Genomic DNA, 27,252 nt, shown 5'->3' with positions numbered 1-27,252 from the left:
TATTGGGGCAGGGCAGGAGGAATATGGCGCAACACACACACAAACAAGTCAAAATGCACTTCTTTCAAAACAGAGAAAAGGGAGGCGTCTTTAGTTTTGTTGTGTGTGTGTGTGTGTGTGTGTGTGTGTGTGTGTGTGTGTGTGTGCCCTTACAGGCATTTAGACATCAACGAGGGACTTTCTTACTGTGACAGTTGAAACAGGTTCTTTCTACTCAAGGCTCTTTCTACGGTGACAGTTGTAGAAATTGAGAAACATTCAGCTCAAAGTCTTTCTGGTTGCCATATTTGATTGCCCTAAACCTAACCCTTATTCAATTACTTCTTTGGTAATAAGTCAGATTACAAAACAGGCCTTACCAAAACACTGGTTGTGAAAAGCTAACCGAAAATAACAGACAAATTAGAAGTTGTAAGGAAATGGAGAAGTTGGCAGTTAATACGTTGAATATGACCAAAAACTGAATTAAAGTCAGCTTGGTATCAGGGTAAATGCCATCCTGTTAAACATGGTCTTTCTCTGCTTAATGTTTCTGTTTGTCTTTATTTGTAAGATGCTGGCATTTCTTCCACACTTGTTCAGTCAGAACGACCTTCATTTCAGCATCAGCACTCTGAATTTGTTCTGCAGCAACTGAGACAGTTGCACTGAAAAAAGAAAAATCTAACCAAATGTTATTCATTTTGTATTAAGATAAAAATCTCTTTGGTATTATTTTTTAAAGAGACTTACATAGTGCTCTTTTGAAAGATCATTTTGACTTAATTTAATGAGACTTTATTATAAAGACAAATTTGCTCAGTGCACTGGCATTCAAATTTGCTTTGGTGTACACTGTCCAAAGGATAAGTTTCAAATACGCCTACAGGTGCCGATCATCGGGGTCTAAGCAAGCAGTGAGAGGCTGACCCCTTAGGCCCAGCCATCTCTTAGGCCCAAACCCTTTCTGCTCATAGCCTTCTGGCTCCACAAGCACAGCCAGCTCTACAGCGTCAGGCGTAATAACATCACAAGGATCTTTTTACTGGAATATTGAACAATGTGCTTTAATGCTCAAACCAGTTAGAAATAGGTTGTAATAAACAGACAAACAGACAAAGACACGAATGGCACAGTATATATATACACATTGTAACGTATTACATTTGAAGTCTAGAGATCATTTTACACAGTGAATAATACTTTAGCACTTCCCATAATATTGCTAATACAAAACTGAAAACCTTTAGAAAATGCAAAAGTTCTGTAGCATTTGAGAGTGAGATTTCAAACTAAAAGTCTTGTCCTTGCACTGGTGTATTATACATGGCACCTGACTTTCATGTTACTGTTACCAGAGTAACTAAACAATCTTTGCTGTTACTGCCTGGTTAGAACTGCTACAGATGTCAAATGAGGAAGTATTCAACCGTCTTGGCATGAATTCAGGTACAGTACACATGTCAGTTTCTCAACTAGAAAAACAGTGCAGAGAAGGCATTTCAGTTCATCAGTGATTGTGTTCTTGTGCTATAACGTGAAAGCTGCCAAAAAGCTGAGTGTACTTTGCTCTAAACTAAGAGCATTCAAGGCCTCTTCCGACTGGGAGAATGCCACAGACATCCCAGTCCAGCCTCAACAGAGCTGACGTGCGTTTACATGAGACAAACATTTTTCATTGAAACTTTAAATTTGAACGTTTTTTGTGTGAACATTCCAATTTCAACTGTAAGTCTTCATCCAATGAACTACATCCTTGGACCGTTTTGCAAGTGTTGGCATTGGCAAGTGTTCACAACAAAAGCAAAATAACAAACGATCCCACATGTCTTTGCTTTGTGAATGTGAGCACACCTCGTGCTGCAGTTAGCGGGAGCAGCAGCCCAGCGGTGTGTGTGTGTGTGTGTGTGTGTGTGTAGGAGCAGCAGCCCAGCGGTCAGTCACCAGCGGTCAGTCACCTGCTCCTCCTCCAGCTGCTGGGGCCTCTGAGCCAATCAGCCTGTGCTCTCGGAGTCAAGGCTGCGTTCCTCTGGCACACGTTGGAGGGTGTGTCAAAGTCTACCACCCGGCCAGTGTCCAACACTAGCACTCTGCAGGCACAGACAGGTACACCACCATACCGTTAATACACAGGTACACCAGCACACCATTATACACAGGTACACCATTTATACACAGGTACACCAGCACACCATTATACACAGGTACACCATTTATACACAGGTACACCAGCACACCATTATACACAGGTACACCACCAGACCATTAATACACAGGTACACCAGCACACCATTATACACAGGTACACCATTTATACACAGGTACACCACCACACCATTATACACAGGTACAACACCACACCATTATACAAAGGAGGGAAACAACAATAACTTCAAGGTCAGACAGCAGCTCATCTCTGTCAGAAAAACATTCTGAACGTGCCCCTGATGTTTGTATATTTTACAGTATCTTTTAAAGAGCCATGCACATTTGATGTGTGTGATGTGGAATTTGATCGGTTCACGCATCAGTGAGTGAAGCCACTCACCTGTGAGCGTCCATGACGGCGTGCGAGTTCGGGGTCAAGGTCAGGTGCGGGTTCTGGGTCAAGGTCAGGACCGTGCAGGCGGAGAACTCTGTGCGGATGACCTGCTGGACCAGGCATTCTGTCTCGGTCTCCACGGAGACCAGCGGCTCCTCCACCAGCAGGACACTGGAGCCCCACAGCAGCGCTCTGGCCACGCAGAGTAGCCTCTTCTGGCCCTGACTGGACACACACACACACACACACACACACACATTACACACACGCAGAGTAGCCTCTTCTGGCCCTGACTGGACACACACACACACACACACACACACACATTACACACGCAGAGTAGCCTCTTCTGGCCCTGACTGGACACACACACACACACACACACATTACACACGCAGAGTAGCCTCTTCTGGCCCTGACTGGACACACACACACACACACACACATTACACACGCAGAGTAGCCTCTTCTGGCCCTGACTGGACACACACACACACACACACACACACACATTACACACGCAGAGTAGCCTCTTCTGGCCCTGACTGGACACACACACACACACACACACACACATTACACACACATTACACACGCAGAGTAGCCTCTTCTGGCCCTGACTGGACACACACACACACACATTACACACACACACATTACACATGCAGAGTAGCCTCTTCTGGCCCTGACTGGACACACACACACACACACATCACACACACACACATTACACACACATTACACACGCAGAGTAGCCTCTTCTGGCCCTGACTGGACACACACACACACACACACACACATTACACATACACATTACACACGCAGAGTAGCCTCTTCTGGCCCTGACTGGACACACACACACACACACACACACATTACACATACACATTACACACGCAGAGTAGCCTCTTCTGGCCCTGACTGGACACACACACACACACACACACACATTACACACGCAGAGTAGCCTCTTCTGGCCCTGACTGGACACACACACACACACACACACACATTACACACGCAGAGTAGCCTCTTCTGGCCCTGACTGGACACACACACACACACACACACACATTACACACGCAGAGTAGCCTCTTCTGGCCCTGACTGGACACACACACACACACACACACACACACACACATTACACACGCAGAGTAGCCTCTTCTGGCCCTGACTGGACACACACACACACACACACACACACATTACACACGCAGAGTAGCCTCTTCTGGCCCTGACTGGACACACACACACACACACACACACACACATTACACACACATTACACACGCAGAGTAGCCTCTTCTGGCCCTGACTGGACACACACACACACACACACACACACACACACACACATTACACATACACACACACACACACACACACACACACACACACACACACACACACACACACATTACACACACATGTGTGTGTAAATTACACACACATGCAGAGTGGACACACACACACACACACACACACACACACACATTACACACGCAGAGTAGCCTCTTCTGGCCCTGACTGGACACACACACACACACACACATTACACATACACACACACACACACACACACATTACCGTCACTGGAAACAACACACACATTGCCCTCACTGAACACAACTCAACACACACGTTACAGTCACTGGACACAACACAACACAACACACACATTACCCTGACTAGAACACAACACACACATTACACTTACAAAACAACACACACATTACCCTGACTAGAAACAACACACACATTACCCTGACTAGAAACAACACACACATTACCCTGACCAGAAACAACACACACATTACCCTGACTAGAACACAATATACACCTAACCCTGACCAGAAACAACACACACATTACCCTGACTGGGACACAACACAACACACACATTACCCTGACCAGAAACAACACACACATTACCCTGACTAGAAACAACACACACATTACCCTGACTGGAAACAACACACACATTACCCTGACCAGAAACAACACACACATTACCCTGACTGGAGGGGTATACTACGAATCTCGTTGAACATAACCAGGTTTTCTTTGGATAACCTGGATTGCTAAAAACGAAAGTCACAATCAGAGTTGAGTGGTACTACGAAACTCACTCAAGGATGAATTTGTCCAACTAGGCTTTTAGCTCAGATCTGTGCGCGTTCTCGTGGTTGGGGTGACTTTGACCAATCGGGAAACGTGGAGACGCACAAGACAGCCTAGGTTAACCAACGATTACTTCCGCATTTATGAGCGGCAGAGAAATCTAGGGTGGTCTTTTTTAGTGTCTAACCCATAACATCAAAAAATCGATGGTCATCAAATATTGCATGGTATGCACGTCCATAGTAGTGACATATTTGCACACGCAACATAGTTAAAAGCGCCTTCGAGTTTCAAAATGTTTGCAGAGGCGGGGCTGAACCTGTTCTAAGTATGACAGATTAGCACACGTGAGATAACTTCGTTTTTCAGGATAATGGATTGGTTAGAATTGGCCAGAGGGCGGTAGTTTTTCACGATTTGAGCTATAGGCCTAACTTAGCACATAACCTGCTCCCGACCAGGTTTGGTTGCGAGTATAAGATACCATGGTGATACAGCGACGCAAAAACAAATCCACTTTCGTATGACAGCATACCCTGGCTTTGAGCGCAACATACCTCGCTAACCCACTAATCGAGATTCGTAGTATACCCACAGGACACAACACAACACACACATTACCCTGACCAGAAACAACACACACACATTACCCTGACCAGAAACAACACACACATTACCCTGACTGGGACACAACACAACACACACATTACCCTGACTAGAAACAACACACACATTACCCTGACTGGAAACAACACACACATTACCCTGACTGGAAACAACACACACATTACCCTGACTAGAAACAACACACACATTACCCTGACTAGAAACAACACACACATTACCCTGACTGGGACACAACACAACACACACATTACCCTGACTGGGACACAACACAACACACACATTACCCTGACTGTAACACAACACACACATTATCCTCACTAGAAACAGCACACACATTACTCTGACTGGAACACACTCTGGTTTACAGTAATGTATGGCATAGTATGGGCCATAGAGTACAGTACTGTGCATGACACACAGTCCAATGCTGTGATAAATAGAGAAACACGTCATCCAAACAACAAAAATAAAACGTCAGAGAAAAACAGGTGAAGCATGATGTGCTCTGGGTTGGCTCGTTTACACACCGCTGTAGGACAGGCGAAGTATGACGTCTGGTAATCATCGACTAAACGTTCATACCGCGAGCTTTGTTTACAGGGCCTTGTGTGTGTGCAGTACACTGACCTATGACTAATGCCAGTGTTCCAGAGCACTTTTACTGTTCTTTCTGTTCTGTGGTGTGGGATTTCACGGCGCGCTCATGAAAAGGCCTGTGTGATGTGTCCTGACACACCCACCCTTTGAGGCGGCCAATTAAGTGGCTGCTCCTGGTTAACAATTTTCACCAAGCCAGTTCACACAAAACACGGGCAAGGATGTCCCAGCCTCTAGGCTTTCATGCCCACCCATGGCCATTACCTGCAAACTAACCTGCTTGCTTGACTAGAGATAGATAGATAGATAGATAGATAGATAGACAGATAGATAGATAGATAGATAGATAGATAGATAGATAGATAGATAGATAGATAGATAGATAGATAGATAGATAGACAGATAGATAGATAGATAGATAGATAGATACAGTAGATAGATACAGTAGATAGATAGATAGATAGATAGATAGATACTTTATTCATCCCCAAAGGGATCCTTCCCTCAGACAAGACAGGTGTCCAGCCTCACCTGACACCTATACTGTATGTTTACCTGAGACTGGCAGCGCCATCCTGTACTGCGTGCAGCAGCTGTCCTGGAAGCACCTGAACGGTCTCCTTCAGGTGGCACAGATCCAGAGCCAGCCACACCTGGGCATCGGGGAGCATGCTGGCAGGGTCCAGGTTGGCGCGCAGCGAGCCTGAGAAGAGCACGGGCACCTGGGCAGGGACGCAGAAGAAAACAAAACAAGACAAAAGCAGCACATGGCAGCTGCATGAGAGACGCCAGTGGAGCTGCACACTCGGCACCTTCTGCGGGCACACCCTGCGGCTCAGCTTCAGAGCCGTGCCAAGGCACACCTCCGCATACCGCCAGCGACACACCCCGCCGTGAATGTGTCTGTCAGCATGTTTTCAGAAGTGCTACAAGTGTGTGAAGCGCAAACATTTGCCATGCACTGCACAAGGAACCATTCATTGACACAGACTTTGAGATGAAATAACATGCTTCACCCCTAATCAAACCAACACGTCCTCAGATCTCACATGAAAGGCCAAGAGGGCACAACACAAGGCTGCACCAGCCATTTGTCTTCTGGTGTCAGGAGATGAAATCAAATACTATACTGTTCCATCACACTCACACTTTGAACTCAAACACTTGGTACTGTAGATACTTTAATCCATCACCAACTGCAGAACAAAAAGGCTGCAGATTCCACCGACACCTCAACTCCCCGAGAGTTCCAACTGAACATGCGGCCTCCTCTCGCCTCGTCTCACCTGAGGGATGACGTTAATCCGGCGCCGCAGATCCTGCAAGCCCAGACAGGCCGCGTCTACTCCGTCGATCAGCAGCGTCCCGCTAACGCCCTCTAGTGTCCGCAGCAGGCAGCTCACCAGCGCCTCCGTCTCCGCCCCCTCCCGGCTCAGCACGGCCACCTGCAGGCGGGAAGTGGGAACGCAGCCACAGGTAAACAACACGCTGCTAGCGGCGGGAAACTAGCCAGAAACACCACTATGATGCTCGGCTTATAGCTCCTAGATAATGGAGACAAAATCTAACAACATGTGAAAGTGTGTTCCAGTTGTCTATGGTTGAAGTGGTATATTTTCAAAATGAGGGTTGAACTTGAGGGTGAAAAGTCTGAAAGAAGTTTTGGTATGATGGTATGTTTCTATTATACAATCACATACAATCATTAAACATTATTATCATAAATATTACATTTTGAGGTACACAAACATATGAGTATTCTCGTTCTCTGATTGTGAAACTACGCGTGTATGGACAATGATTGACCCTTATTCTCCCATGGAAATAGACTCTGCAAGAGGACTGTCATCATTACTCGTGTTGTTCATGGACTACACTGAGGTCAAAGGTCGGCCTACTGCAGTAAGAGAGAGGCAGTGCTGCCCGGCACCTTCTCTCCGCTCTGGATGTGGAAGGTCAGTCCCCTGAGCGCTGGCAGGTGGCCGTCTGGACATTTGGTCTCGACGTTTCTGAACTCGATCTCTCCCCTCTGTGGCCAGCCAGCAGGGGGCGCTCTGCAGGGCAGCACCCACGGGCCCTGTGGGAAGGTGGGCGTTTAATCAGTCTCAAAGGATTTCCCGTCTGCTAAAAGGCACTCACTCAGACGCCATAAAACTGACACAGCGCTCTTAAACGGGAACTGCAGACGGGGTTGTTTTCCTCCCTTTCAGTTCCGCCAGACAAACCAATACAGCATCAACATGCTCATTCTGCTGAGGGCTCTACGGGGGCAAAGTACAACAGTTATAATATCCACTAAGTACAATAGTTATATTAACCACAAAGTACATGATATCCACTAAGTACAATAGTTATATTAACCACAAAGTACAATAGTTATAATATCCACAAAGACCAATAGTTATAATATTGACAAAGTACAATAGTTATAATATCCACAAAGTACAATAGTTATAACATCCCTGCAGGTCCTTGGGCCACTTCTGAGTGCACAGAAGGACCGTACAGAGCACACGTGTATACTTGTCTAAGGCAGCACATCTATACTTGAGCACACGTGTATACTTGTCTAAGGCAGCACATCTATACTTGAGCACACGTGTATACTTGTCTATGGCAGCACATCTATACTTGAGCACACGTGTATACTTGTCTAAGGCAGCACATCTATACTTGAGCACACGTGTATACTTGTCTATGGCAGCACATCTATACTTGAGCACACGTGTATACTTGTCTATGGCAGTACATCTATACTTGAGCACACGTGTATACTTGTCTATGGCAGTACATCTATACTTGAGCACACGTGTATACTTGTCTATGGCAGCACATCTATACTTGAGCCGAACTTTAATGGTGCTGGTGACTAACATTTTGACGCAGACATCAGAGTCAAAGTCCACAGATAAAATATTCTCTCTCTTGATACTAATAGTGTGATGGCTGCCTCATGAACATGACCTGTCCATTAAAGCACAACCAAGTAAAGCTACAGCAACGGCGCAGGTGATTAGAGACAGTGAAGGAAGCTGTGCCAATGATCCATACACGTTCACACAGTTCCCACAGCACATTTTAGACCTGATAATCTGGGTGAAGATTTTACTCAACCCAAAACTGATTAGAAATATTTTTTGAAAATCCATGTGGTGGTTCTGTACATTGTTAAATTGGCATCTTTTGAAAATAGGTCGAAGGCCAAAAATGTTACTCATGGCAGTTTCACTTAATTAAAGGCCCGTACACACCGATTCCAATTTTTCGGACAAAATATTTGTCCATGGTCCGTGTTGGAGGGCCTTCATATTATTTCTGAATTAATTACATATGCATCAGGGCACCATTGCAAACATACTGTACCTCTTTCTGCAGATTCGAATATTCAGACATCTTTCTCACAGACAGCATGCAGTCATGAACATCAGCAGAGGCCTTTCTACTCTGGTGAAAAACTCCCCGCATCTGCAGAAATACAGAACAAATCATACTGTGGCCCTGTAACATGTATAGGCATCTGCAGAAATACAGTACAAATCATACTGTGGCCCTGTAACATGAATAAGCATCTGCAGAAATACAATGCAAATCATGCCTGTGGCCCTGTAACATGAATAAGCATCTGCAGGTGTTGTTTAACACCAGCTACCTTATTACATTAACTATACAGTACACACACGCTAGTTAAACGTCCTCCCACACCGTGACACACATGCTTGTGGTACTCACACTCAGTGTGTAGAACAGCGCCAGGCCCACAATCCCAGAGTCCACGGTGTCGGAGCTGTCCATCAGGATGACGGTGACCAGGAACACCAGGACCCACAGAATGGCGTCTAACCGCAACGACAGCCAACTGCACCAACACCAAAGAGGTCTTATTACGGCAAAAGACCGTAATCACAGCACAGAGGTCTTATTACGGCAAAAGAGCGTAATCACAGCCAACTGTATTTGTATGCATCTCACATGCACTATTTATAGTGAATGAAGATGTTTCTGCATAGCAACATGAACATGTTTAATTAGTGCAAGCACACAAGGCAAACTCTACACAGATAGCTGCAGATCTTCTCCGTTCTGTCTTCAAAGTCCCTGTAGTCAAAGACAAGCTGAGGGGGAATGGAACCTGCCCTAACCCTAACCCACAATTACCTTCTGAACAATATGTGAAATTATTTTGAACTATGAAGGCCTCAGTTTAATCCATCCTATCACTATTTTTAACACCCCATGGAAATAAACTATGTCAGGAAAACGTACAGTCAGTATCTCTATTACTGTAATGTGGCTTTGAATGCTTGTCATATGACAGGCTACCCACCTCTTGACCTGGCCTAAATGATCAGGTTAAATCTGTTCACGATAGGTTCTGTTGGATTTTCGAGGACATTGTCAACCAAGACATGAGCTACCTGAGCGCGCAGTCTCACCTGGCCATTACGATTCTGTTGAAGTGGCACACCAAGTGGTCAGTCTCACCTGGCCATTACGATTCTGTTGAAGTGGCACACCAGGTGGTCATGGAGCGTCCGCTGGTGGGCACTCTGATCCTGACAGCTGAAGTCTGCGGAGGTGACCCCATCGCCATTCTCGTCCAGCGGCATCTCTCGAAACAGCGTTGTCATGGCGAGATGAGAAGCGATGTCCAAACACTCCATGCGTCTCAAAACAACCGTGTACTGAGACTATGAACAGTGTAGAGAGAGAGAGAGCACAAAGAGGGAAGGAGACAGACTCACATGTGTAGACAGAACAGCAGTGGTACTGCAAATGCATACTCAAGTACAATTACTCCCTTAAAAATTTACTCTAATGTAAAGTAAATGTAAAAAAATTTGAGAAACTTACTTAGTAGGCTAAGTAAAAGTAAAAAAGTTACTTTCCATTTTTTATATTTTTATGTTGTGGATTTTTATGTTTTTGCTGGAAAGTGTAAAATAGTTCATACAGGTTAAAAGCAGCACTTATATTTATTTTAATTAGGTAAAGCAGTTTCAGTGGGCCAATGTATATTATAATATTAGGCTACACCCACTATCTACCCTACTCAGCTTACCCTTCTCTCTCCATTTCCCCATCTCAGAATGGATAAATTAAATAACTTCGATGGCAAATGAAATGCTTCTCCCATGTTGATCTACACTAAGAGTAGTTGTCAACAAGATTTTCTTATTGATAGCCTAGCCCTAGATGCTGCAAATACTGACGGTGCGATCAACAACCTGCTTGTCTGACAGTGGTCTAATGAGAAGCGGTAGCACCTCGGTAGCACCTCGGTATCCTCTTGGAGATGCATCTCGCTCTCTCTCTTTTTTTAAGTATATATTTTTGGGCTTTTTATGCCTTTAATGATAGGACATTCGAGAGAGACAGGAAGTGAGTGGGAGAGAGCGTTGGGGTGGGATCCGGAAAGGACCAGGGGGCGGGAATCGAACCCAGGTCGCCGGCGTGCGGTGCAGGTGCCCCAGCCAGTCGCGCCACGGCTGGGGCCATCTCGCTCTCTCTCTATAGGTAAGGTTAGAACTCCACAAACGCCCAACAGACCCTTCTGCAAATACCTGCCCTAATGAACGCCCATCAGACCCTTCTGCAAATACCTGCCCTAATGAACGCCCAACAGATCCTTCTGCAAATACCTGCCCTAATGAAATCCTTTGGCGCCCCCTACAGCCCATAAACTACAGGCCTAATATTAACCTGCAAAAGGGGCCTGTTTGAAAAGGGCTGTTGATTTTACAGTAAGTGCATTGTGACAGGCCAATAGTTAGACAAATGCCTTCTTATAACCAGCTCATAGTCATAACATAGTCATAATCTGTCTGAACACAGTGACAGTGTTTAAGAAAGTATCCTAATTGCTGGCTTTATTTTGTTTAGTGAAATTTAGTTAAATCCAGCAAACCCCCACCAAGATGGACGCCTTACCTGGACCCTGACCAGGAGGATGAGAAGAGGGCCAGCCGCCAGGATGAAGACGGGTGTTATGACAGAGATGAGAAGAACAACAGCGCACATCTCCAGCTGGGAGTGCACCCAGACGTGCAGACGCTCAGGGAGCAGGTCATCGATCACATACATATCCTGGAATTAGAGAGAGAGACACACATGGCTATGCAATCAACACAGCCTTTAGGCACTTCAGCCACTTTTGCCACTTGTTTAAAACTTCTAAAGCTTTGCGCTGATTCACATTTGGAAGACATTGCTTTCACTGAGGATCAACACCATTATTTATGTCAGCTCAAAGCTCAGAGCAGATGTAAAACGATATATAAATATATAATATATTATCATATAAATATATAAATATATAATATATAAACATATACATGTATATATGATCAGGTGGGCTTGTGTGAGATTGGGCCAGATGGTGCGTGTGGCTCTGACCCGTGTGAAGCACTGCAGCAGCCTCTCTGGCGGAGTGTTCCGGAAGAAGCTGAGCGGAAGATGCAGCACGTCAGACAGCAGCTCGCTGTGGAGCCCCCCCGCCGCCCGCACAGAACCCTGGGTCAGGAAATGAGCAGCCCCACACACAAGTATGGCTACAACACACACACACAGAGTGAGAGAGAGAAAGGGCAGGAGGGTTAGAAAGAGGAAGACATTTACATTTACATGTACATTAGCTTTTGTCCACCCCCAGGTCATGACAGCACAAGTGCCTACAGGGAGCCTGGTTTGGGTTTCATTTCCCGACGCCACCCCATCTCTCTGTGTGACCTGTTTCCTGTCAGTCTCTTCACTATCCTACACCTGTACACCTGTACACCTACATCAGTCTCTTCACTATCCTACATCTGTACACCTGTACACCTACATCAGTCTCTTCACTATCCTACACCTGTACACCTGTACACCTACATCAGTCTCTTCACTATCCTACACCTGTACACCTGTACACCTACATCAGTCTCTTCACTATCCTACATCTGTACACCTACATCAGTCTCTTCACTATCCTACATCTGTACACCTGTCCACCTACATCAGTCTCTTCACTATCCTACACCTGTACACCTGTACACCTACAGTACATCAGTCTCTTCACGATCCTACACCTGTACACCTGTCCACCTACATCAGTCTCTTCACTATCCTACACCTGTACACCTGTACACCTACATCAGTCTCTTCACTATCCTACATCTGTACACCTGTACACCTACAGTACATCAGTCTCTTCACTATCCTACATCTGTACACCTGTCCACCTACAGTACATCAGTCTCTTCACTATCCTACACCTGTACATCTGTACACCTACATCAGTCTCTTCACTATCCTACACCTGTACATCTGTACACCTACATCAGTCTCTTCACTATCCTACACCTGTACATCTGTACACCTACATCAGTCTCTTCACTATCCTACACCTGTACACCTGTACACCTACATCAGTCTCTTCACTATCCTACGCCTGTACACCTGTACACCTGTACACCTACAGTACATCAGTCTCTTCACTATCCTACACCTGTACACCTGTCCACCTACATCAGTCTCTTCGCTATCCTACATCTGTACACCTGTACACCTACATCAGTCTCTTCACTATCCTACACCTGTACACCTGTCCACCTACATCAGTCTCTTCACTATCCTACATCTGTACACCTGTACACCTACATCAGTCTCTTCACTATCCTACGCCTGTACACCTGTACACCTACATCAGTCTCTTCACTATCCTACGCCTGTACACCTGTACACCTACAGTACATCAGTCTCTTCACTATCCTACACCTGTACACCTGTACACCTACATCAGTCTCTTCACTATCCTACACCTGTACACCTGTACACCTACATCAGTCTCTTCACGATCCTATCTGAAAAAGGGTAAAAAAGCCCCACACTATACTAACAAAAGAGATCAAGGATACAGCACGCACACCCCAAAAACAACAACAACTACAGTAGGTGCTGGACAGAAAAGCAGATGCCAAGAAAAGAACGAGAAGTTCACACACCAGAATCTGCTCCTTAGCGTGCACCACGTGCAATAAATATCCTCCCTCTTGTCTGTGACCCTTGACCCCTTGAGCCCGGTGACTCACCTTGCAGCAGGCCCAGCACCGCGTACAGAGAGAGGCGCGAGTCCCTCAGCTCCGTCCAGCCCTCCAGACCCTGCACCTCCTTCGCATCGCTGGTCCACAGGCTCAGCAGTCCGTCCTGCCCGACAGACACCAGAACCAGCCCCGTGTGGGCCACCAGGGACAGCATGACCCAGCCCCAGCCGAAGGCCTGGAGGTACCGCCGAATGTCCGCTCCAGATCCCTGTGGGAAGACCATGTAAATGAACCACATCCTCACGGTGAAATACGCAACAAAGCACGGAGGAATTTTGGCTTCTGGTTTTTAAAATATGAGTCACTTGTTAGTTTTAATGGTTCAAAATGGCCTATTTGTCTTTGTGATGTAGACCTATTGGGTGAACACCAGCAATAATAAAGTATATTTTCTCTGAGTGAAAGCTTGATTAATAGCTTTTATTTTTCATAATTTGCTTTTCATTTGCTTTTATTTACTTCAATCCCCGAACTAAACTTGCTTTTATTTGGTACAGGCATCTATCTACTACTTGTCATCAGTGGGAAATGTGTGTGTTTAAGCAGTGGTTTCTACTCTAACTTCTGTGTGCGCAAACTAAGCAGCATAGAGCTAACTTAAGTGGGTGATCTGGTGGGCTTTAAGTGGTTTCATACGACCAGAAGACCAAACCAGACTTGTAATTGCCTTTATTTGCCCAAAGCTGTGGCCACGCCAGGCCAGTAAAAGAGGCCTGCATCTGTCTGATCGGGACTTGGCTTTTAAACCCGTTTTTATGGTACTACATATTAATATAGTAATAGATTGCAACAGATGGCAACAGATGATTGGGACGCAGCTTTTAATGACGTTTTTATGGTATTTAATATTTGATAATATATGGTACTTAATATTTGCTATAGTAATAGATATTTACTTTCTTGCTGAAGGTAGCAGGTGGCAGTAGATTTCAGATACTCAGCTATACTCACGCCGGTGGATGAGTGGTCCATCTCCACTTTGAGTCCACTGAGGTGGTCATCTGCGCTGCAGCTGGGGGGGCACACGTACAGAACAGGGGTCAGCTCTGGGCACACGTACAGAACAGGGGTCAGCTCTGGGCACACGTACAGAACAGGGGTCAGCTCTGGGCACACGTACAGAACAGGGGTCAGCTCTGGGCACACGTACAGAACAGGGGTCAACTGGGGGGGCACACGTACAGAACAGGAGTCAGCTCGTACAGAACAGGGGTCAGCTCGTATAGAACAGGGGTCAGCTCGTACAGAACAGGGGTCAGCTCGTACAGAACAGGGGTCAGCTCGTATAGAACAGGGGTCAGCTCGTACAGAACAGGGGTCAGCTCTGGGCACACGTACAGAACAGGGGTCAGCTGGGGGGGGCACACGTACAGAACAGGGGTCAGCTGGGGGGGCACACGTACAGAACAGGGGTCAGCTGGGGGGGGCACACGTATAGAACAGGGGTCAGCTCGTACAGAACAGGGGTCAGCTCTGGGCACACGTACAGAACAGGGGTCAGCTGGGGGGGGCACACGTACAGAACAGGGGTCAGCTCGTATAGAACAGGGGTCAGCTGGGGGGGCACACGTACAGAACAGGGGTCAGCTCGTACAGAACAGGGGTCAGCTGTTTGTTTGTCCTGCTCCGAGGTCTGAGTGCGTTCAGCTCGGCCATATCATGGCTCAGAGGATCAGGGCTGAACGAGAAGCCAGATCCTGAGCTAATGCTCTCAGCATCACTGAGTTTATGCTGAGGATTAAACGATCGTAATTTAGGATTGCTGGCCTCCTATTCCACGCTACGGCTAGTCTCAAGGTCCTGCTGAGGCCCCTCTGTCCAATGAGACGGCTCTGTGCAAGTTATTCGCCCAATCAAAGTGCAGAGATTAGCTTGGCAGCGGCCCCAGAGTCATTTCATGAGGTTGCATGTTGGCGCTGTGGGCCAGAAAAGCCATGTCATTCCGGTAATCACGTTAGATAATAAGCAAGCGAGCGGCACAGAGCCAGAGCTGGAGCTAGCGGAGGGTTGGCATGGCAGCACGGATGAGAGAGGGATGAGGGAACAATGGCAGCCACAACAGGTGCAGATGTGGAGGAGAAAGGTCATGACCTCTGCCCAACAGCTGGTTGAGAAAAATCCCGCTCACCAACCTGTGCAAAGCCTCCATCAGGCCACACGAGGACACGCTCAGTTCAGCTCCATCTGAGTAGAAGAGGACAGCATACATGAAAACAAACACACACACACACACACACACACACACACACACACTCACACACACACACTCACACTCATACACACACATATAAACACAGACACACGCAAATGCATGCAATCTCTCTCTCACACACATACAGTACACATCCAGATGATTGAATCACATGCACACACAACGTACAGGCATGGACAAGCCAGTGAAAATATATGAACACACGCGCACACACACGCGCACACACACACACACACACACAAATCCTATTACAAACACACACAGAAAGGTCGTAATGAAATAAGCATTAATGCAAAACACACTATTCACAGAATGGTATTAAAAAAACGGTTAAATAAGCAGACTGTAGGGCATGAGCTGTGAGTTCCGATTAAGCCATCTGCCATCCATGCACTCCTGCATACAGCATTACGTTTTGGCAGAATGGGGAGAAATTAGACTGTTGATGTGCGACCCATACCCGCTACAAACCCCTGGGAGCCTCTATCTCCTACAGTAATAGTCACCTTAAAGAGGAACTATGCAGGTTTGGCCATTTCTCTGCTGTTTTCTCGTTTTACGCTTCCTCTACAGCTTTAGCGTGTATATTTCACAGCACTCCTCAATCGGTCAATCTGCCTTTTCATGAGCATGATCGCGAGGCTGTGAAACTCTCTGTTTGTCATACCACCGACCCCGGTGGCACAAACTTGCAAGCGTGTTTTTTCCGCTCACAGGTGCTAGGGGGAAGCCAGACCGCTATCATTCAACCCGGACGCTGATCAGTTAAGGTAAATTAAGCTTAAAAAACTGGCATAGTTCACCTTCAGTTAAGGTAAATTAAGCTAAAAAAACTTGCATAGTTCACCTTTAATATAAACCAGTTAGGACAAATGGTCACGAATGTTCAGTTAGGAGAATGTGCTTAATCTTTGGTGATACGGCGGTGATCTTACCTGATGCGACGCCTGCATGACAGCAGTCTAAGTCTGTGGTCTCAGAGCGAAAGATGCTCTCCAGATGACACAGTGAATGCTTAGCCTGCATGGGACATCAGAGACCTTCTCAACGGCAGACTAGAGCATTAACATCATTTTAACCAGCTCTATAGGGTTTTAACCAGCTCTATGTGTGTGTGTGTGTGTGTGTGCGTGTGTTTGTGTGTGGAAGGGCATGTAGCTCGTTTTAGCATCATTTTAACCATCTCTATGGGTCTTTAACTCCAGCAACTTCCATCAAACCCACCCTGCTGCACTGGTGACAGGCATACTGGATGTGACTGCCCTGTACTAGCACTGAAACATATAGATGTAGACAGATTTAAACCAGTGTAACACCCTTCCAGTTAAACTGAATCGTTTATTTGTAGTATGAGTTGGCTGCTGTGTGTGTGTGTGTGTGTGTGTGTGTGCGTGTGCGTGCATGCGTGTGTATGTGTGTGTGTGTGTGTGTGCGCTACCTGAGTCAAGATGGGCGAGAGGTTGGGGAGGTGGAGCAGCGGCGGGCGCGCATGCGTGTGTGTGTGTGTGTGTGTGTGCGTGTGCGTGCATGCGTGTGTGTGTGTGTGTGTGTGTGTGTGCGCTACCTGAGTCAAGATGGGCGAGAGGTTCGGGAGGTGGAGCAGCGGCGGGCGTGCATGCGTGTGTGTGTGTGCGATGTGCGTGTGTGTGTGTGTGTGTGTGTGCGTGCGTGCATGCGTGTGTGTGTGTGTGCGCGCTACCTGAGTCAAGATGGGCGAGAGGTTGGGCAGGTGGAGCAGCGGCGGGCGCGCATGTGTGTGTGTGTGTGTGTGTGTGTGTGTGTGTGTGTGTGTGTGTGTGCGCTACCTGAGTCAAGATGGGCGAGAGGTTGGGGAGGTGGAGCAGCGGCGGGCGCAGCAGCCTGAAGAGCCAGATGGAGGTGAAGACTTGTGCTGCGGTGAGAACATTCCCATCATGCATCAGGACAAATGCCCCCAGGCTGGACAGACACACCTGAGGACACAGAGGAGATGTTTACATTAGAGCCGTGTTTACATTAGAGCCGGGTTTCAACCTTAGATCTGTGTTTATCACAGTGTGGTCCGCCCTATACATTAGATCTGTGTTTATCACAGTGTGGTCCCCTATACATTAGATCTGTGTTTATCACAGTGTGGTCCCCTATACATTAGAGCCGTGTTTATCACAGTGTGGTCCGCCCTATACATTAGAGCCGTGTCTACCGTTATGATTATAACTTACTTGAACACAGAGGAATTGTTTACATTATAGCAGTGTTTACTGTAATGATTGTACTTGAACATACCACTTAATCTCTTTTAATTCTTTCCCAGTGTGGTCCATCCTATACATTAGATCTGTGTTAATCACAGTGTGGTCCATCCTATACATTAGATCTGTGTTAATCACAGTGTGGTTCATCCTATACATTAGATCTGTGTTAATCACAGTGTGGTTCATCCTATACATTAGATGTGTTAATCACAGTGTGGTCCATCCTATACATTAGATCTGTGTTAATCAGTGGTTCATCCTATACATTAGATCTGTGTTAATCACAGTGTGGTCCATCCTATACATTAGATCCGTGTTAATCACAGTGTGGTCCATATCAGTGTTTCTCAGGCTGCCGATGTGTGTGCGCCATAGCAGCAAAATGATGAGCATTATGTCATTAACTTTATGACTTGTTTATGTTTAAACTTTATGACTTGTTTATGTTTATGACACTTTCATAACCCTGTCATGTCACTCTGATGTAGATACCTTCAAGTAAAGTGTAACCAATTATTGTGATACAAAATATGAAGCCATTTTCTTCAACTCAATAACATACAAATGACAAAATGCTATGAAATACGTATTTTGAATACATAATAATATCATAAATAACCATTTGACATAAATACTGCCCATCCCTGACAGTAGCAGAGTAATGAGACCATGACATCATACCAGGAAGGGCTCACACACACGGATCAGCATGAGGAAGGCCATCAGATATCCCAGAGTGCTTAGCGTCTCCAGCTCCCTCTCTCGTGCCGCGGTCACACGATACTGGAACCAGGCCTCCCAGGCCAACTGCTTCAGCATCTGCACACACACACACACACACACACACACACACACACACACACACACACAGTGCATGCAAGGAGGAGAGATGCACAGAGATGAGAGGAGGAGGAGCAAGTCATACTGGTGAGTGAGTGACAGCACTTCTGTATTCACACAGGGATGGAGATGCAAGTACAACAGATGAAAGCACAGCACACAGCGCGCACACACACACACACACACACACACACAGAGAGAGAGACACACACACACACACACACACACAGAGAGAGACACACATACACACACACACACACACACACACACACTGCAGCTGCATACTGGAGTGGAATCCTTCTCTCTAAGGCTTAGAGTTGTGCACTGGGTGACGGCACAGAGGGCATTCTCTTGCATTGTGATTCATGCCAGTGGAGGCTGTGGCTCTGTGGTTACTTGGCATACAGTAGAGCATAAATATGGGCACCACCTCAGCCCCAGCCCAGGCACTGGTACCCTACACACACACACGCACACACACACACACACACACACACACACACACACACACACACACAGAGACACACACACACACACACACACACACACACACTCACACAGATACACACATACACACACACACACACACACTAACACACACACACACACACACACACACACACACACACACACACACACACACACACACACACGGGCGCCCCTTAACCTCAGCCCATGCACTGGTACTCTTGGGTGACAGCCTGTACATTCAGCATGAAGAGAACTACAGTTTCCAGTTAGCAGAGGGAGAACACAGAGGCTCCCAAATACTGCACTCAGACTGGGATGAATGCGTCAACAGTGAATGTGTAATCTTTTTTATCTTAAGATGTCTTCTGTATTAAATTTGCATCTAGAGTATTGTGGATTACAACATCACTATGTGTGGTTGTGTGAGTGTGTGTGTGTGTGTGTGCGTGTACGTGTGCGTGTGCGCGCGCGTCAAGGCATGTGTTGGTGTGTGTGTGTGTGTGTGTGTGTGTGTGTGTGTGTGTGTGTGTGTGTGTGTGTGTGTGTGTGTGAGTGTGTGTGTGTGTGTGTGTGTGTGTGTGTGTGTGTGTATGTGTGAGTGTGAGTGAGTGAGTGAGTGAGTGAGTGAGTGAGTGAGTGAGTGAGTGAGTGAGTGTGTGTGTGTGTGTGTGTGTGTGTGTGTGTGAGTGAGTGGGTGAGTGTGTGTGTGTGCGTGTACTTGTGTGCGTGTGTGTGGGCGCTCTGTGGGGATATAAAGCATGCTGCCCCTGGGAGGAATGATAAGTGGGTCATGCAGGAGGGATTAGAATAGATGGAGAAGAGGCTCAAGTGTAGCGTGGGGTCAAGACAGAGACAGGACTCTGTGTGTGTGTGTGTGTGTGTGTGTGTGTGTGGGGTCAAGGCAGAGACAGGAGTGTGTGTGTGTGTGTGTGTGTGTGTGTGTGTGTGTGTGTGTGTGTGTGTGTGTGTGTGTGTGTGTGTGTGTGTGTGTGTGTGTGTGTGTTTGTGTGTGTGTGTGTGTGTGTGTGTGGGGTCAAGGCAGATGTGTGTGTGTGGGGTCAAGGCAGAGACAGGAGTGTGTGTGTGTGTGTGTGTGTGTGTGTGTGTGTGTGTGTGTGTGTGTGTGTGTGTGTGTGTGTGTGTGTGTGTGTGTGTGTGTGTGTGTGTGTGTGTGTGTGTGTGTGTGTGTGTGTGTGTGTATGTGTGTGTGTGTGTGTGTGTGTGTGTGTGTGTGTGTGTGTCTGTGTGTGTGTGTGTGTGTGTGTGTGTGTGTGTGTGTGTGTGTGTGTCTGTGTGTGTGTGTGTGTGTGTGTGTGTGTGTGTGTGGGGTCAAGGCAGAGACAGGGCCACGGCTCATAGAAGGGACGCATAAGCAGGATGTGCCACTACAAGCAGAGGTAATGATTAAAACCGTAAAGGCCGTTAAATGATACGTAAGATGATTATAGCCACCCCATTTCAATGCTACTGTACTGCATGCAGTTGACTATTCATTGCGTTGTGGGCTTACTACATAAGAACACAGATAAGTACTTAAAGAACACAAATAAGTACTTACTATATAAGAACACAGGTAAGTACTTAAAGAACATTTAGTGCCAACTTTCTAAATGTAATCATTAACATACAGTGATTTCTGTATTTGTTTGAACACAGATAATTTGCATGAATTTGTTTGGTTCATTTGAGAAGCATAATACAGATATTTTCAAGAGTCAAAGTTGTCATTTCTGTCAAGTTGTACAGCTAGATATTCCAAACCCCAAACAGAGGCAGACTGGAGGCGTGTTAAAACAGCAGTACTGTGTGTGTGTGTGTGTGTGTGTGTGTGTGTGTGTGTGTGTGTGTGTGTGTGTGTGTGTGTGTGTGTGTGTGTGTGTGTGTGTGTGTGTGTGTGGAGGTGCAGCTGCAGACTCAAACCTTGATGTGTGCCAGCATCTCCTTGAGCAGTGCCTCCCTCTCCTCTCTGACTTTGATCTGACTCCTCTGGGGGGGCGAGAGCAGCACCGTGTTAGTGTTTACTGTTCACACACCACGCACCGCCGCACATTCCATTACACCCCCCCCCCCAAATTAAACCCGTTTACAGGCACAGGCACAGCGCTCATCATTACACCCCCCCCCAATTAAAAGCTTTTACACACACAGGCACAGGGCTCATCACGTTTAGGATCTGGCATCTAAACCAACAAATAAATAAATAAATAAATAAAAATGACCGCCCTTTGGCCAATGTGCAGTGACACGGCAGAAATTACAACACCCCCCCCCCCCCCCCGCGCAAACACACACACACCATCACCACCCCCCATAAAATACATTGTCCTCCACCCGTCAACCCCCCCACTGCCATCCCAGCCCACCCCCATCTCCTCTCCTCTCCTCTACCCCCCCATCCCCCCATCTCCATCACCTCCATCACTACCTTCCCCCTCTCCTCCACCCCTCCTGTCCGCTCCTCCTCCTCACCCTCCTCTCCTCTTTTGCCCCCACCTCTTCTTCCCCTCCTCCATCCCTACATTCCCCCCTCCTCCACCCCTCTCCTCTATCCCACCCTCACCTCCTACGCCCCACTCCTCCATCCCATCCTCTCCTCCTCCACCTCCTCTCCTACTCCCTCTATCGCTCTGTACTGCCCACTGACCTTCAGCAGGCTGACCCTGCGCTCCAGTGACCTCTGACCCTGCGCTGCACTGACCTTCAGCAGGCTGAGCCTGCGCTGCACTGACCTTCAGCAGGCTGACCCTGCGCTGCACTGACCTTCAGCAGGCTGACCCTGCGCTCCAGTGACCTCTGACCCTGCGCTGCACTGACCTTCAGCAGGCTGACCCTGCGCTCCAGTGACCTCTGACCCTGCGCTGCACTGACCTTCAGCAGGCTGACCCTGCGCTGCAGTGCTGAGTTGAGGGGTACGATCAGCAGCAGTGTGGTGGCCCCCACCAGGGCGGCGGGGCCCAGCTCCCGCCACAGCAGCCCCAGGCACAGCAGCACCCGCAGGGGGGAGGACAGCAGCAGCGGCAGGGTCACCACCAGGCCAGCCACCCTCTTAATGTCCAGCGCCAGGTGAGTGCCCACATCACCGACACCAGCGGCACCACCACCACCAGCGGCAGCAACCTGGTGATGAGAATGGCTGGAAACACATGAGAGCTGTTGTTGTTGTTGTTGTTGATGATGTATATGTTGTTGTTGTTGTTGTTGTTGTTGTTGTTGTTGTTGTTGTTGTTTTGGATGTGGATGAATGGATGGAGTGAGTGAGAGGATTGAGATGAATTGAAGGAAGTGGAGTGAGTGAGTGAGTGAGTGAGTGAATGAATGAATGAGTGAGTGAGTGAGTGAGTGAGTGAGTGAGTGAGTGAGTGAGTGAGTGAGTGAGTGAGTGAGTGAACGAATGAGTGAGTGAGTGAGTGAGTGAGTGAGTGAGTGAGTGAGTGAATGAGTGAGTGAGTGAGTGAGTGAGTGAGTGAGTGAGAGAGTGAGAGGGTGAGTAAGTGAGGTGACACAAGAGAGAAGAACAGAGGGTTATTTTAGACGAGTGGAAAACCGGCCGATATCATCACGCATGCGCTACAGTGGCAGGCTGTCAGATTAAAGTGACGCCTCATATCAGTCATGCTTTGTGAGTCGCTGCTCGCTTCACTCAACATCAGTGGCCTCAAACGCAAAGCAGGAAAAGCGTGGTGACAGAAGAGGGGCACCAGGAATACAGACTGACACGCGTCCACTCACTCATGCGTCCACTCACTCTCATAGAGGAATACAGACTGACATGCGTCCACTCACTCTCATAGAGGAATACAGACTGACATGCGTCCACTCACTCTCTTAGAGGAATACAGACTAACATGCGTCCACTCGCTCTCATAGAGGAATACAGACTGACACGCGTCCACTCACTCATGCGTCCACTCGCTCTCATAGAGGAATACAGACTAACACGCGTCCACTCACTCTCATAGAGAAATACAGACTGACATGCGTCCACTCACTCTCATAGAGGAATACAGACTGACATGCGTCCACTCACTCTCATAGAGGAATACAGACTGACATGCGTCCACTCACTCTCGTAGAGGAATACTGACTGACACGCGTCCACTCACTCATGCGTCCACTCACTCTCATAGAGGAATACAGACTGACACGCGTCCACTCACTCTCAAAGAGGAAGATGCCCAAGATATCCCTCCTTCGGATGAGGCGTTAAACTGAGCTCCTGACTCAATGTAATGAAATGTGCACATTAAAGTGGCACGTATCGCAAAGACTCGGGGGTTCCCCGGTGTTCTGGCTCATCTAATGTGACCCCCTAATCATCCCCCCCCCTACATAACTGGCTCATTCTGGCCCTGTAGTGAGCATTTTGGCGCATAATGTCCCAGATGGGTGCTACTGTACACATTACTGGTGGTTAGAGAGGTTCCCTCTTCACAAGTTGTTGTTGTAGTTGTTGTTATTGTCGTGGGCAAGACAGCGTTGCGACTCACCTTTCTGTACAGCATCGCCGTCAGTGCCACTTGGACCTTCGCCTCGGTCATCCCACTGTGCTTCTCACGGAGATGCTCAACGAGAGACTGGCAAACGACGATGCCAACGAGCACCAGCATGTACGTGCGCCCCTGCCAGTCGTACACTGCCTGGTTCTCCATGTAGAGGATTATCCATCTGCATGAATTAGACCCAAAGACAAATAGGATAAAAAAGAGATTAACATTGAAAAAACTTAGCTACATCTGGACTTAGCAATTAGCGTTGGCTCAGTCAGTAGTGTAATTAGCCATACAGTATCGCGGTAAAGTGCTGACACTGAACATTTCACGCAGATCTGAACACTGTGCCATAGGGACTTGTGTGGTCTGAACACTGTGCCTGAGGACTCCCAACACTGGCTACATATGTCTGTCCTTTTCTCATCGCTACAGCTTTTTTTATTCAAGTCACCAGATGTCTGTGAAGCCCTTGGCTGACGGCAGCAGTGACAACGCTAGTCAAGGGCGGAATAAGAGCGTGCTTTGAGTGCCTGAGAGACACTAGAGGACATCACATCTCCACAGGGTAAAAACTAGAGGACATCACATCTCCACAGGGTAAAAACTAGAGGACATCACATCTCCTCAGGGTAAAAACTAGAGGACATCACATCTCCTCAGGGTAAAAACTAGAGGACATCACATCTCCTCAGGGTAAAAACTAGAGGACATCACATCTCCTCAGGGTAAAAACTAGAGGACATCTCCTCAGGGTAAAAATGGGAACAAATGATGAAACTCTGCGTTCACACCCCACCCCCAGCCCGACTCCCAAAAGAGCTCTTGGGAGGTAGAGCAGATAGGGATGTTTTAGGGGTTCCTCCAGGTGTCAGGTGAGATCACCAGTCCCGTACCTGAGGACGAGTCGCTAGGGGTTGATGGGGGAGGCTGATATCACTGCTCTAAAGGTCAGTGGATACGGGTTGTTAAAGCAAGTAGTTCTTCATTCTAAAATAACAGATTCAATCTCATTTTGATGCTACACTGATTTACAATACGAGTCTGACATTGCTTGAAACTGGTATTGCACTGTGTAGCACTGTTGTTGTGGGCAGGAGAGTAACCGTGTTCGTCAGGGTTTAGACTAATTGGGCAACAGCCCCTTAGGGTTAAATGGGCACCCACATTCATTACATTGAATATTGACAAAAAGGGGGATTCCCACATTATGTTGCTTTGAGACTGCAGGGATGGTGAGGTGTATTATCGCTTTAAGATCGCAGGGATGCCCTACCTGAGGGCCAGGTGTATGAGGGAGACGATGGGTTCTACCTGAGGGCCAGGTGTATATGAGAGGTCATGGGGCCTGAGGGACAGGTGTATGTAAGAGATGGCGGTTCATACCTGAGGGCCAGGTGTATGTAAGAGATGGCGGAGCCTACCTGAGGGCCAGGTGTATGTGGGAGATGGCGGTTCATACCTGAGGGCCAGGTGTATATAAGAGATGGCAGGTCCTACCTGAGGGCCAGGTGTATATAAGAGATGGCGGAGCCTACCTGAGGGCCAGGTGTATATAAGAGACGGCGGTTCATACCTGAGGGCCAGGTGTATGTAAGAGATGGCGGGGCCTACCTGAGGGCCAGGTGTATGAGGGAGATGGCGGGGCCTACCTGAGGGCAAGGTGTATATAAGAGATGGCGGAGCCTACCTGAGGGCCAGGTGTATGAGGGAGATGGCGGGGCCTACCTGAGGGCCAGGTGTATATAAGAGAGGGCGGAGCCTACCTGAGGGCCAGGTGTATGTAAGAGAGGGCGGAGCCTACCTGAGGGCCAGGGGCCCCAGCAGCTCCAGCAGGTCTGTGAGCAGGCGGAGGAGGCCCACCTGCAGCAGTGACGAGGAGAAGGTCAGCCAGAGGGCGTGCAGGAGGGAGAAGCCCGGACGCACGGAGCCCGGCAACAACAGCTCCTCCGCCCCCGACCCCGGCAACAACAGCTCCTCCGCCCCCGACCCCGACCCGCCAGCGCTCTGCAGGAGAGAGAGAGAGTGAGAGAGTGGACCACATGGACACTAAAATACACATCTGCTGTCAAGTCAGTCATCTACGTTCTGCAGGAGAGAGAGAGAGAGTGTGGACCACATGAAACGACATGAGACCACATGAAACCACATGAGACCACATGAAACACACATTTGTACTGTAGCTCCAGCTGTGGCGCAACTGGCCGGGGCACCTGCACCGTACACTGGAGACTCGTGTTCGATCCCCGCCCCGTGGTCCTTTCCAGATCTCACCCCTCCTCTCTCTCCAAATCACTTCCTGTCGCTCTCTACTATCCTTTCACTCTCTACTGTCCTGTCATTAAAGGCAAAAACACTTTAAAATAAAAACTACACATTTGCAGGTCATATGTACACCGTACTGTACACACATGTGTGCTGTATCAGCAGCACTGCAGCATTCATGTGTGGTGTGTTCTGACTCCGCGTCATGTCCTGGTTGCCCTGTCAGCACTTATCTATTTAAGGACAATACATTATCCCTTACTTAATGATAAGCAATACATTATCCTTTACTTAATGATGAACAACATGTACAGTAGAATGAGGAGATACTGTAATGTGGACAAAATATGTGTGTGTGTGTGAGAGAGAGAGAGAGAGAGAGAGAGAGAGAGAGAGAGAGAGAAAGGGGGAGAGAGAGGGAAAAAGAGAGATGGAGAGGAAGAAAAAGAGAAAGAAAGAGATGAGACAGGGAAAGCAAAACTAAGGATGGATGCAGATGGGAAGACAGTGTGTTTGTGGGAGTGGGGTCTATTGAATAATAATAATAGGCGATTAAATTTCAATGACATTCAATAACATTATCTCCCCCCAGATCTGTTTAGTTAGTCCATTTGCAAGAGTGGATGTGCTGCCTCTATTATTATACCTCGTCCTTGCCAGCGGGCTGCTGCTGCCTCCTCCAGTGCTGCTCAAAAGTGGAGCAGACATGCTGGCCACAGTCCTCCTCGCTCACTGGGCTCAGGTCCTCCAGCTGTAGAGGCCGTCGCTGGCCCACCGCCACCACTCTGGAGGCCAT

General features: G+C 47.6%; 1 protein-coding gene across 1 annotated transcript; it reads right to left on the bottom strand.

Annotated features, from left to right (window-relative positions):
- Nucleotides 1-107: 107 nt before the first annotated feature.
- abcc13 (ATP-binding cassette, sub-family C (CFTR/MRP), member 13) lies at nucleotides 108-27,252 on the bottom strand. Its single transcript, XM_062521855.1, has 21 exons — nucleotides 27,103-27,252; nucleotides 25,996-26,198; nucleotides 24,192-24,369; nucleotides 22,573-22,821; nucleotides 21,625-21,690; nucleotides 19,075-19,212; nucleotides 17,965-18,111; nucleotides 15,380-15,502; nucleotides 15,156-15,332; nucleotides 14,899-15,111; nucleotides 13,936-14,155; nucleotides 12,263-12,417; nucleotides 11,798-11,953; nucleotides 10,352-10,557; nucleotides 9,599-9,725; nucleotides 9,233-9,334; nucleotides 7,800-7,946; nucleotides 7,156-7,314; nucleotides 6,425-6,591; nucleotides 2,528-2,746; nucleotides 108-2,069 (listed from the first exon to the last, which is right to left on the bottom strand). Exons 1-21 carry the CDS (start codon nucleotides 27,250-27,252, stop codon nucleotides 1,934-1,936), a joined length of 3,438 nt encoding a protein of 1,145 aa, XP_062377839.1. The 3' UTR covers nucleotides 108-1,933.

The sequence above is a fragment of the Sardina pilchardus genome, chromosome 19 (assembly GCF_963854185.1).
Source record: "Sardina pilchardus chromosome 19, fSarPil1.1, whole genome shotgun sequence".
In the NCBI taxonomy this organism is placed as follows: Eukaryota; Metazoa; Chordata; class Actinopteri; order Clupeiformes; family Clupeidae; genus Sardina; species Sardina pilchardus.
This window is presented reverse-complemented; position numbering and strand designations above follow the sequence as displayed.

Excerpts from the sequence above, each read along its gene's own strand:
- abcc13 (XM_062521855.1), bottom strand. The coding sequence starts at position 27,252 with ATGGCCTCCAGAGTGGTGGCGGTGGGCCAGCGACGGCCTCTACAGCTG. Across the intron at positions 15,333-15,379 it reads AGCTGACCCCTGTTCTATAC|CTGACCCCTGTTCTGTACGT; the intron begins GTGTGCCCCCCC and ends GTGCCCCCCCAG. Across the intron at positions 7,315-7,799 it reads ACATCCAGAGCGGAGAGAAG|GTGGCCGTGCTGAGCCGGGA; the intron begins GTGCCGGGCAGC and ends TCCCGCCTGCAG.